Source organism: Mchenga conophoros, linkage group LG23, assembly GCF_057382185.1.
Source record: "Mchenga conophoros isolate Kocher_MC1m ecotype Shallow Benthic linkage group LG23, M_conophoros_male_GT1.1, whole genome shotgun sequence".
Classification (NCBI taxonomy): domain Eukaryota; kingdom Metazoa; phylum Chordata; class Actinopteri; order Cichliformes; family Cichlidae; genus Mchenga; species Mchenga conophoros.
In genome coordinates this window covers 10,945,757-10,956,328 of record NC_140547.1, presented here as the reverse complement: position 1 = coordinate 10,956,328, position 10,572 = coordinate 10,945,757, and the positions used below count along the sequence as shown (strand labels likewise).

Below are 10,572 nucleotides of genomic sequence, written 5' to 3'. Positions count from 1 at the left end.
AGGTTTTTGGTCATCACAATCACCAGATGTATTGTCTTGGAACAAGATGACTCAAACTGATAACATTAACATTAATACAGTCAGTAAATACATCAAACATGGATCACTGATCAAATAGAATAGAAGTGTCAGATAAACAATATTGAAGAACACCAGAGAATAAAAGCAACAAACAAGTACAAAGCTAGAAAACAAAAATAATCACAATGCACATAAATTAATGCAATGAAAAAATTATTATTGAATTATGTTAGTATATATAACTATTGTATACTTGTAGAATGGTACCCTAACAAGCAAAAAGACTTGAAGCAAATGAACATTTGTTAAAAGGTCAATGCAAAAACAGAGCCTCCAATCACAAAATAGGTGGGTGAAATATGAAATATGGCAACATAAAGTAAATTCAGCTTGGTCTCAAGTGTGTTAATTGGTGTTTTAGGTGGAACATTTTGAACATTTGTTTGATTTCTGGGAAAGAAAATGCAATGATATTCAAAACAACCACCCCACCCCCACCCTTAGAATTACTTAATGGTCGACACTCATTAATTTAACTGAGTGCAAAACTCAGATTAGCATACTAACCTGACCAGGAATTAAGCTATTCCAAAACCATGTGTATTACCTAATGCAAAGTCCATATTCTCCTGAAAGTCTTTGTAAGAGGTATGAAGTGGTAACTTTAAACAATTGATGCACGTGTTTGCAATGGGTAGTTTAGACATGGTTTGTGCATCAGGCTCTTGGTGAAGAAATTCAATGGACGGTTGTGGAGAGAAGCCAATTGGTGGAACAGTGTTGGCTCCAGTGGCGAAGGCAAGAATTGTCCCCAGCTTCTGTGTTCCGTCTTGATCTAAAGGAAAAGCAATACTGTCAAAAATGGCATTAAAGACAAAAAACACAGCAAGCATTTCTACTTTTAACTGATTCAATGAAAAGATGCACTGCATTATAAATTGAACACACAATGCTTAAAACGCTAAATTTACCTTCTGCATCTGTTAGGTAGTCTCTCCAGAAACTAATGACAACTGCTTCAGCATGCCTTTTATTGCTCTCAGCTGGAGAAAGGCAGATGGTAAAGAGGCTGTCAAGAAGGTCAGCTGTAAGCACTGAAGGTGACCAGCATAGAAGGGTGCGAAAACTCTCTGGGTGAGCTTGGATTTTGTCCAGCACCTCAAGTGTCCATAGTCCATCCTGAAATCTAAATGATAATCAGAATTACCTTTAAAATCACAAATCACATCAAAAATGAATGGATCCAAGAAGTATAATCTAAAACATATGAATTTATATATACAATAATTTTTACTTCAGATTATTCACATCATCAAAAGTGTATGTCCCAAATCTGCATTTTTCATGTGATGCTGTCACCTTTGGAGGCATGGTGTACCTACACATAAAGAAATGCCACACAAAATTCCCAGAATACAAGGCAATCTGCATGGGTTTGAGTTACTTATTGGACAACAATAAATACATACATACATACCTTTCAGATGGACCACGGACTCTGTGTATTACTTGGAACATGATAATGTCATGTATAAGCAGATCCTTGTCTTCCAGCCTCCGTAGCGGCCTCAGGCAGCCAGCATTGGCTAAGTATTCCTGAAGTGGCTCAGTTGCTACTATCAGATCTTCAAAGGATTTACACTCTTTAACCTTCAAATAAAAAAATAAAAAATTAATGGGCCCCAATTAATACATGGAGTAGAACGAAATGCACACAATACTAAAACATTATCCAACAACTGACAAATCAGTTTTACCCTTTTAATTTTTTCACGCAGGTCACTATCGGCAACATCTTCTAAAACTGGTTTAGCCAAATCTGGGCCATCAACAAGGCAAGAGAAGAGTGTTGGGGACAGAAAGCCTGCTGGTGGACCACCATGTACAAGGCTTACTGCAATGGCTCTGCCTGCAATGAAGTACCTGTCCTCCCTCATGGCTAGAAATAATGAAAAACATTACATGTCAATAGATGCATGAAAGCGCTTGACAAGAACTTCATAAAAATGATTTTTTTATTGCATTACTCCAGGGATATCAGCCTAAAATCAATACATACCAGCACTATCAAGCGCCAAGTTCATTTTGCCTTCTTCACCCTCAAACATTGGAGACAGGGGCAAAGCTTCGATCAGAAGTCTTAGAAATTCTCTTCTTGGTCCACCCAAGTCAACAGCCTCTTCAGGTACTCCCATATCGTCAGAAAACCTGACAGAAATTGTGTGGCATGGATCATATGTTGCTCGTTTAAAACCTCTAATTGCTCCATCCAGGACTGTTGATCTATTAATGTTGAACTTGCATTTCTTCTGTTGGTTTACTTTTGCAGAAAGTTCCTCCAAAATATCTTTTGCTGATACCAAACAACTTGAAGTCCTGTAGGATTAAAAAAAAGAAAAGAAAAAAAAAAGAAAAAATATTGAAAAGAACATCAGTAAAAACATTCACATACAAGGGCTACAAGGACATACAAAGTTTTGTCAAAATCAGAATCAGCATACTTTATTAATCCCTAAAGGAAATTATCATAATCATAAGCAAAATGTACAAAGGAGTATATTGCTCAGTGGCTTTTTATATTGTTTATATGTTTTGGAGAACTAGAAAGCACTAGAGCAAAGAAAAATAGTTTCAATGCACAATAAGTAAATTTCATTTCATTGTCAGATAGGCTGTTAAAAATTCGCTGCCTATTTCAAATAAAATAAAATTTGCCAGCATTACAGCATTATCATTTGACTCTGTAGACATTATTCAAAAAACTGTTTTGTTAACAGCAAATATAAATATCATATATGCATATAAATATCTGAGGATGGATTACACTCCTTCACAACACTGGTTACAGTATTGGATTGCAACAAATATGGTGTGTTTAATTGGCTACTGTAAAACATTTGTATTTGAAACTAACCTTTCGCTCTGCAGGCTTGCTAGTATAGCCTGGTTAAGTTCCTCATCATCAGAAGACATGTCAGATAGTGGAGTCATGATTGAAAGGTAGTTATCGTAGTTTACAGATTGACTGTGTGTTGATGTACAGGGTAATGCTGAACAATGATTCTCTGGATTCCTGGTCTGGTAGGGTGAGCTTGAGGTATTTCGGCACGTCAGGACCAGAACTGGATCACTTAAAGATGCAGATGATGAGGTAGAAGGCTGACTAGTGGAAGGGTAGATTTCCAATGAAGACACTGGTAACTGGCTGAAGGAAATGTTTGTTGAAGCGCTGCTGTACTTGTGTGAGATACTACTTTCATGGGTCAAGGCAGGAGTTTCCGTTAATAATGTTCCATTACAAACTGATGAGGCAGGAGATTGCGTCGGAGCAGAGATTGGTTGGAAGGCAGCTGTTGAACTGGCAAAACTGTCTGAAGATGATGAGCGCAGCTGCCTTGATGAAACAGGGTTTTCTTCACAGTTTTCCTCACTGCTGTAGCTTGTAATATCATCCTTAGAAATAAAATAATAATTATAATAATTCACATATATTGAATTTGAACATTAAATACCATATATCCAACCTCTTCTGCTTATTCTTATCAGAGGTGGGGTGGTTGGAGCCTATCCCAGCTACCATAGGGTGAGAAATTTCAAGAGTTAATAGATCTTTCTCACAATTACTTTGACATACTAGGCAGACAAAATTGTAACACATCTCCTGAACAGCAGTAGTCTTACGTTCTATAATTCACAAACAGCCCAACAGAGCAGCTGTAAATTTAGTCAATACCAGAGCTTAGGATTAACATTTTTAAAAAGGAACATTAACTTGGTACTATTCTATCCAACTACAAAAGGTGAAAGGCAAGTTTAAAAAGAACAGAGATGAGAAAGTTCAAAGGTTGTTTATGCACCAATTTCTGGTCTTCATATTATTACTGTACAGTGCTATGTAGATTCATTTAAAAGTCAAATAATGTACCAAAATTGGTTTTGATGGTCTGATGTATAGGGCTCTCGATTTATAAATTTTATGTATGAGATTTGCATCCAGCGCCTGTCCTGCTCGCAGTTTGGGCGCAATCAGTCTGTTGCCACAAGCCATCAGAAACTCCAGGCTGGAAAACAGTTAAGTTGTAAAATGTTTAAAATCCAAAACAGCAAAAATGTTCCAATAACTTTTTTAGAGCTAATCTTGTTTTCCTCTTTGAATCAGACTTAAACCAGTAGTAACAGAAGTAAACTTTATACAAATGTCAAAAAAGTATGCCAAAAATGGAGTGTTCAAGAAAGGATAACTGATTTGGTTCTTTTAGTTTAGTTTACTGATTCATGTCTACCTGTTCTCTGACTTAAATCGTTATGTAAAGCTTTGAAATGCCTAGATATCGAAAAGACTACTGACAAAAGCTGTGTCGTATTAGGTTTCGACTGCTAGCACAACCTACCTTACATCAATAGAAAGTTTATCTCCAAAGGCGTCCCTTATTTGTTCAGAGACAGTTTTCTGGTCCCAGGATTTTTGGAATTCAAATCCATTCAATATATGCCCTTGTTCATGTAAATGTTGTTTTGTGCGATGCTTGACAACAACACTGCTTGATGGCCGTGGAAGAAGGATGACAACTTTGTTGAAAGTATCATGATAATGTGTCTTGGCCCTATAAAACAAAACAGAAACTATATTCAGATTTATGTATCCTTTGTTTTATTTACCTATACTTAGACACTATCAGTTCCTTAAGAAAGTTGCTAATGTCACTTGGTAGTGACCAGCTTACACGTTAAACTGTTGCTAAGCTTTTATAAATAAAATAAAATGTTACACAGTTTATATTAAAAAAACAGTATCGCAGCTAGCCATTTAGCCCACTTGAATATGTTTAAAGTTGCTCGTGCATGTAAGAGTTGAGTATAATAGCAAACACAAATAACAGAAACATAATTTGAAAGAAAAAAAATGCATAAAGTAATAGCATGCTTATAAATTGCCTTTGAAAAAAAATGGAAAATGTACGTAAAATAGAAAATGTTTTGGGGTTTGACCATTATAATTCACTGACGCTTGAATAAAAAAAAAAAATATATATATATATATATATATATATATAGTACAATGAAAGAAAATCTAAGAGCTCCAGTTCAACTACAGTGCGGCCCCTTCAATCACAAAAGCTCAAAAAATAAACTGCATGAGGATTTATTTTACTGCTCTTTAAAATGAAATACGCCTACAAAGAGGCATACAAAGAAACATTTGCTATTACTTTTTACTTTGACTAAAGAACAAAAAAGACACCGATCATATTTCTTTTTTTCTTATTTCATACACTTTAGAAACTGGACTGAAGGCATGACTTGGCATCCATGTTTATCTACCTCTACAGTGGTACAGATATTGATCCACTCACAACACAGAGTTGGATTGATGTCTTCTAGCAAGATTAAAATTCTACCCCAAAAAATAAATAAATAAATAAATAAATAAATACAAAACTAAACAAAAACAACAAGAAAATTAACCCAACCTTTTATTTAGCAGGAGGTGGTAGCTACATCAGTGAATAATGTAGCTACCACCTCCCACATTAATAAAGAAGATTTAATATAAATAATCTTAAAGTAAGCATCAACTTACACTCGGGTCACAAGTACAAACAGCCATTAATATTGAAATAAATGCCACGGTCTTTACTGTTTTTAATGTGGATGCTGCTGAATAAATTAGCTAGGGATAAAAAATTATAAGGGTAACAAAGTGCGTTGCTAAATCAGCAAAGCACATTTCGTATTTTGTATTTCGCAGTTGTATAGTTAAGTGGCAAACTGTTTTGTTCTTACCTTTTCCTTGATCTGCAGTTCCAGTTGCCAAAGTGTTTCTGGGTCTGATATCGCAAAGACTGCCCCACTCCAGTCGAACTCCGTGTAGCTACTTGACTCGTTGAAGATACCCGGGTGTTAGCTGGTCTAAAAAGTTCCCTCATCTCACTTTCCACCGTGCTGTGGGTAACACTGGGTGCAGTTGAGCCCGTCCGATCTCGATCAAGTGACGAGGACAACGATGTGACCGTTTCAGGAGATGATAAAATATTTCTTAACAACCCGACAGCTTGCTGAAGAACTCGAGTTTCTTCTCCCCCCTCCATGCTGTCAGACACTTGAAAGTGACCCGCGCGTGCTTCTCAGCCAATCACAGCGGTACAGACACCCAGCCTTCCGTTTCCATTAAACTCCTTCCGTTTCCACTATACTCTTTCATTCACATACATTATTCTCTTGCATACATATATTTTCTTCAGATATGTATGCATTCTCTTCTTACATACATATATTATTTGTAAGATTAAATGCATTTTGAATGCATGTAAATGAGAGCAAAATGTAGGAATGCATAAATGAAAATGCATGTATGTTAGAGTGCAAATGTGTAAATATGTAGATTAAAATACATGTATAAGAGAGCATAATATTGCAATGTGTGTGTTAAATATGTGTAAACATGAGAATAAAAATATCTAAATATAAAAATTAAAATAAAACAACATGAGAGTGAAAGTATATGTATGTGAAAGAAGAATATATGTGTGTGAGAATGAAAATATATGTATGTGAGAGTGAAAATATGTGTGTGAAAGAAGAATGTATGTATGTGAGAGTGAAAGAATAAATTTTGGCTTGTACGGCCCCTCATACAAACTTGTTAGAGCCGTTTATAAGAGTCTAAAGAAGACATATAAGTCTAAAATGATGGTACAGACTGCCATGGAATTCAGGCAGTTAAACTTTGAAGATAATATAGCAAGAACGGTGATATCTGAAGTGAACAAGATGAAGGAGAAGAGGATTAAGGTTTTTGTTGTTAAGGAGAATAACAACAATTCATCTGAACAATCCTCTTCAAAGACCACTAGGAACTTGTTAAGGGATTCTTTTATCAAGCACTCAGACGTAATGAAATAACACTCAGACACTTCAGCAGTTTAACGTGCACGGGTGAAACCTCAAAAGAGATTCACACACTTCCCTGTTGCAGTCTGCCTTTATTTATACAAAGCAGGAAGCATACAAAAAAGGAAATATCATGCTTATCTTGTCAAGCAAGCAGGTATGATTTCTCAAGAACTTTGTATCCTCCACAAGGTCGTTTCTTACTCTTGGGTGGCGGTTTCCTGCTGCTGACAGATAATGTGAAGGCAAACAGTTTCCGTTACAGAGTAGAGAGCCAGCAATTAAAATATGCAGCTGGTTGAGTACAGAACAGAAATGTAAACACTCTTAGCTGATTATTATATGAATAATAAAACCTTTAAAAACAAAAATCCGCTGACAGAACTGTTGTTCTTTTGGGAAATTTTTGAAAACATTGTTTCCCTTCAAAATCATAGTCGAAATCAGGCTATGATTTCGACTATGATATATACAATTCACAAGATTTCAACAATTTTAAAATCCTACAGTGTTGGTTCTGTCTCGCATCAGCCCCATCCAAACAGGTCGCGGCAGATGGCTGACCCTCTCTGAGCCTGGTTCTGCTGGAGGTTTCTTCCTGTTGAAAGGGAGTTTTTCCTCCCCACTGTTGCCAAGTGCTTGCTCGTGGGGGATTGTTTGGGTTGGAGCTTTAATTTTGTAAGGTTTTTACCTTACAATTTAAAACACCTCGATTCAGAACCTCTCACTGTTGTTGAAATTGTTTGGCCCTTTCTGTGAGGGCACTGCATGTTCTCAATCTCATTGGGAAATGCTACATTTTGCACATGAATGCAGATTTATTCTAAATTGCAAAATGCATTTGCTAAAAATAAACAAACTAAACTAATGCATGGCTATGGTGTATTTTTATGAATCTCGTACTCAGGTAATAAATACTTTTGTCTTATTACTGAGCAATAATAAAGTTTAAAAAAAACCCTCATGTCTTTTAATGAACCGCTTGTGTTTTAGTTTAGTTATAGTTATAGGTAGTGGCCGAAAGAGTTTTGGTCCCTCTTACTCCAATGTAAGCTTGTGGAAAAAGCCCAAGAAGTGTGTTCAAGCCTGTCTATTGAGCAGAGTTTAGATTATGAAACTCTTAAGAAAACTGTGCTGCAGGCGTATGAACTTGTCCCTGAAGCATATCGGCAGAAATTTAGGAATCTTAATAAAACTGCTAACCAGACTTTTGTTGAGTATGCGCGAGAAAAGAATGTGTTGTTTGAGAAATGGTGTTGTTCATGTAAAGTTAAAACCGTGGAAGAGTTAAACCCTTATTTTGCTGGAGGAGTTTAAAAAGTGTTTGCCGGAACGCATCGTGACTTACTTAAACGAACAAAAGGTGTCGTCTCTCACTAACGCGGCACTCCTGGCTGACGAGTTTGTTTTAACGCACAAAAGTGTGTTCTGTGCACAGAATTCGTTTCAGGAAAATTTCTCTGAACGAAAAAAAGTCATCACGAGCAGTGCGTAAAAATGTATCAAACGGTCGAGAATGTTTTTATTGTCACGACTCAGGACATTTGATTGCTGCGTGTCCAGTATTAAAAAGAAAAGAAGCGAGGGGCACTAAATTCCCCGCAGGCGTGGGTTTGATTAAAACCGCTTGCTCGCCAAAGGTGCACGCGGAGGCTGAACAAAACCCGAAGACTGACATTGATCCGCAGTTGTGTCATGCGGCTTTGTTTCGTTGACGGGTGAAGAAAATGATAAAGTGCCAGTCACGATTCTTAGAGATACGGGTGCGTACCACTCATTCTTACTAGAATCTGTGCTGCCTTTGTCGGAAAAAACATCCTGTGGTTCCGACATAGTAGTGTGGGGAATAAAAATGAGTGTCACCAAAGCCCCTCTGCATATGGGTGCATTCGCTGTTAGTGTCGGGCTACGTTAAAGTCGCCGTGCGCCAGCGATTACCAATCGAAGGAGTTTCCTTCATTCTTGGTAATGATCTAGCTGGTGGCCATGTTTTTCCCCCGCCAGAAGTTGTTGATGTTCCTGCCCTTGCTGCTGACTCGGGCTCCACTGCTTCAGAGGTGTTTCCTGCGTGCGCAATTACTCGTGCTCAGGCTCGTAAAATGGGTGAGATTGTGGATTTGTCGGGGTCGTTTATGGCTACGCTTGATGAAGACGACTCTTTCGTGTCACCCATTGATTCTGTAAAAAATCTCCACATGTGACGTCCCTGAAATGATTCCTGAGGACATTAATCAGAGCTTGAATATGACCAGAGCACAGCAGGGTGATCCTTCACTGGTGCCTTGTTTTTCCTCTGTTGTGGACAGAGAGGGATCTAAAGCTCCAGTGAAATATTTCATTTGTTCTAATTTGCTATGACCTCAGAGTAGGGCTGTGCGATGTGACCAAAATCACATATCCCAATATAAGCATCTATAGCCCCGATAACGATAGAAATCACAAAAATGTAACATTTTCTGTAAATTCTGTGAATCTCGGGCAGCTCGACTCAGCTGGGCATCGTGTACCTGGAGTTGAGTGTTTTAACCGATGCATGAAACGATACATAAGTTGTAACGGCCGCCGTTTTCTTCGTGAGTATTTATTCAACGGCGTGCTGCGGGGAAAGGCCTGTTCTAACGTTTGAGTCTAAGGTTTATTTTTAGCACCTGCCGGCTCTTTTTTGCTTCTCATCTATGGGCTCAAATTGTGGTCATAAATATTTTGTTAATTATTTGTGGGGCAGTCGTGGTTCAAGAGTTGGGAGTTCGCCTTGTAATCGGAAGGTTGCCGCTTCGAGTTTCACATGTACTTTTTGGCTAAGTCCACACACAAATCTTTTTTACACACACAAATCTTTTTTACAAGTACAACATATTTATGACCACAATTTGAGCCCATACTCATCCGTAAACACTCTTTCACGTCATTCAGTTTATTTTGAAAAGTCTCAACAGGATCTTGAGCTTTATTGTGAAAGGGAAATAAACAAGCGTACACGATGGTTTTACCGTCCTTGTTGCTAACGACAACACATAACAACAGTCGCTACACCCTGCTGTGACATCACACTCCAGAGCTGACGTCGGTGTCACGTGATACATTTTCAGCTTTGATCTGGTCCTACCAGCTCATAAATAGGGGCGGAGGCAAGGCAAGTTTATTTGTATCGCACAATTCGACACCGATGGTTTGCTTTGCAGAGACATTAGAAACAAAAGTTATTACAGACACTAGCAACGGGATCAGAGAACAGCACAGAAAAAAACTCAAATGGATTCCTTTAAAGGAGACTGTCCACAGGAAACCAGGCCCATAGAAATATCTGAAGAGGAGATGCAGACACTTCTCTTCAAATCCGTCTTTATGACCCGTACACGGGCAGAGAGACGAGAAATGGATGAAAAAAACTTTATCGTTCAGTTTGTTGTAAAGCTTTCAAACACCATTACAACAAAAACTAAATTAGTCATAAAACCCATCGACATGTTTTCACTCATCAAAACAGTCACAGAAAAAACTGCAGGAAAATTACCTGCAGAACTGCCAACATCTATAAACAGGGTGGTTAAGTCTGTTTTCCGTGGACTGCACAAGATGTACAACTCCAAGGACTTGCTACAATTTTTCATTGTATTTCGTCAGTCAACATTTGAAGAAAATGTCTCAAGAATTTTAATA

The 10,572-nt window shown here is 37.7% G+C and overlaps 1 protein-coding gene across 1 annotated transcript; it reads right to left on the bottom strand.

Annotated features, from left to right (window-relative positions):
- Positions 1 to 519: 519 nt before the first annotated feature.
- On the bottom strand, positions 520 to 6,110 carry LOC146546736 (uncharacterized). The gene is made up of 10 exons (XM_085265579.1): positions 5,806 to 6,110; positions 4,413 to 4,625; positions 3,947 to 4,082; positions 2,936 to 3,474; positions 2,081 to 2,397; positions 1,779 to 1,960; positions 1,499 to 1,671; positions 1,316 to 1,399; positions 993 to 1,207; positions 520 to 856 (listed from the first exon to the last, which is right to left on the bottom strand). Exons 1-10 carry the CDS (start codon positions 6,108 to 6,110, stop codon positions 600 to 602), a joined length of 2,421 nt encoding a protein of 806 aa, XP_085121705.1. The 3' UTR covers positions 520 to 599.
- Positions 6,111 to 10,572: the final 4,462 nt, after the last annotated feature.

What these genes read in the sequence shown, in the direction of transcription:
- LOC146546736 (XM_085265579.1), bottom strand. Translation starts at nt 6,110, where the DNA reads ATGGAGGGGGGAGAAGAAACTCGAGTTCTTCAGCAAGCTGTCGGGTTG. An exon ending in GATGATGTGAATAATCTGAA is followed by an intron (nt 1,208 to 1,315) that starts GTAAAAATTATT and finishes ATTATCATTTAG; the next exon opens with ATTTCAGGATGGACTATGGA. An exon ending in CTACCTAACAGATGCAGAAG is followed by an intron (nt 857 to 992) that starts GTAAATTTAGCG and finishes CTTTTCCTTTAG; the next exon opens with ATCAAGACGGAACACAGAAG.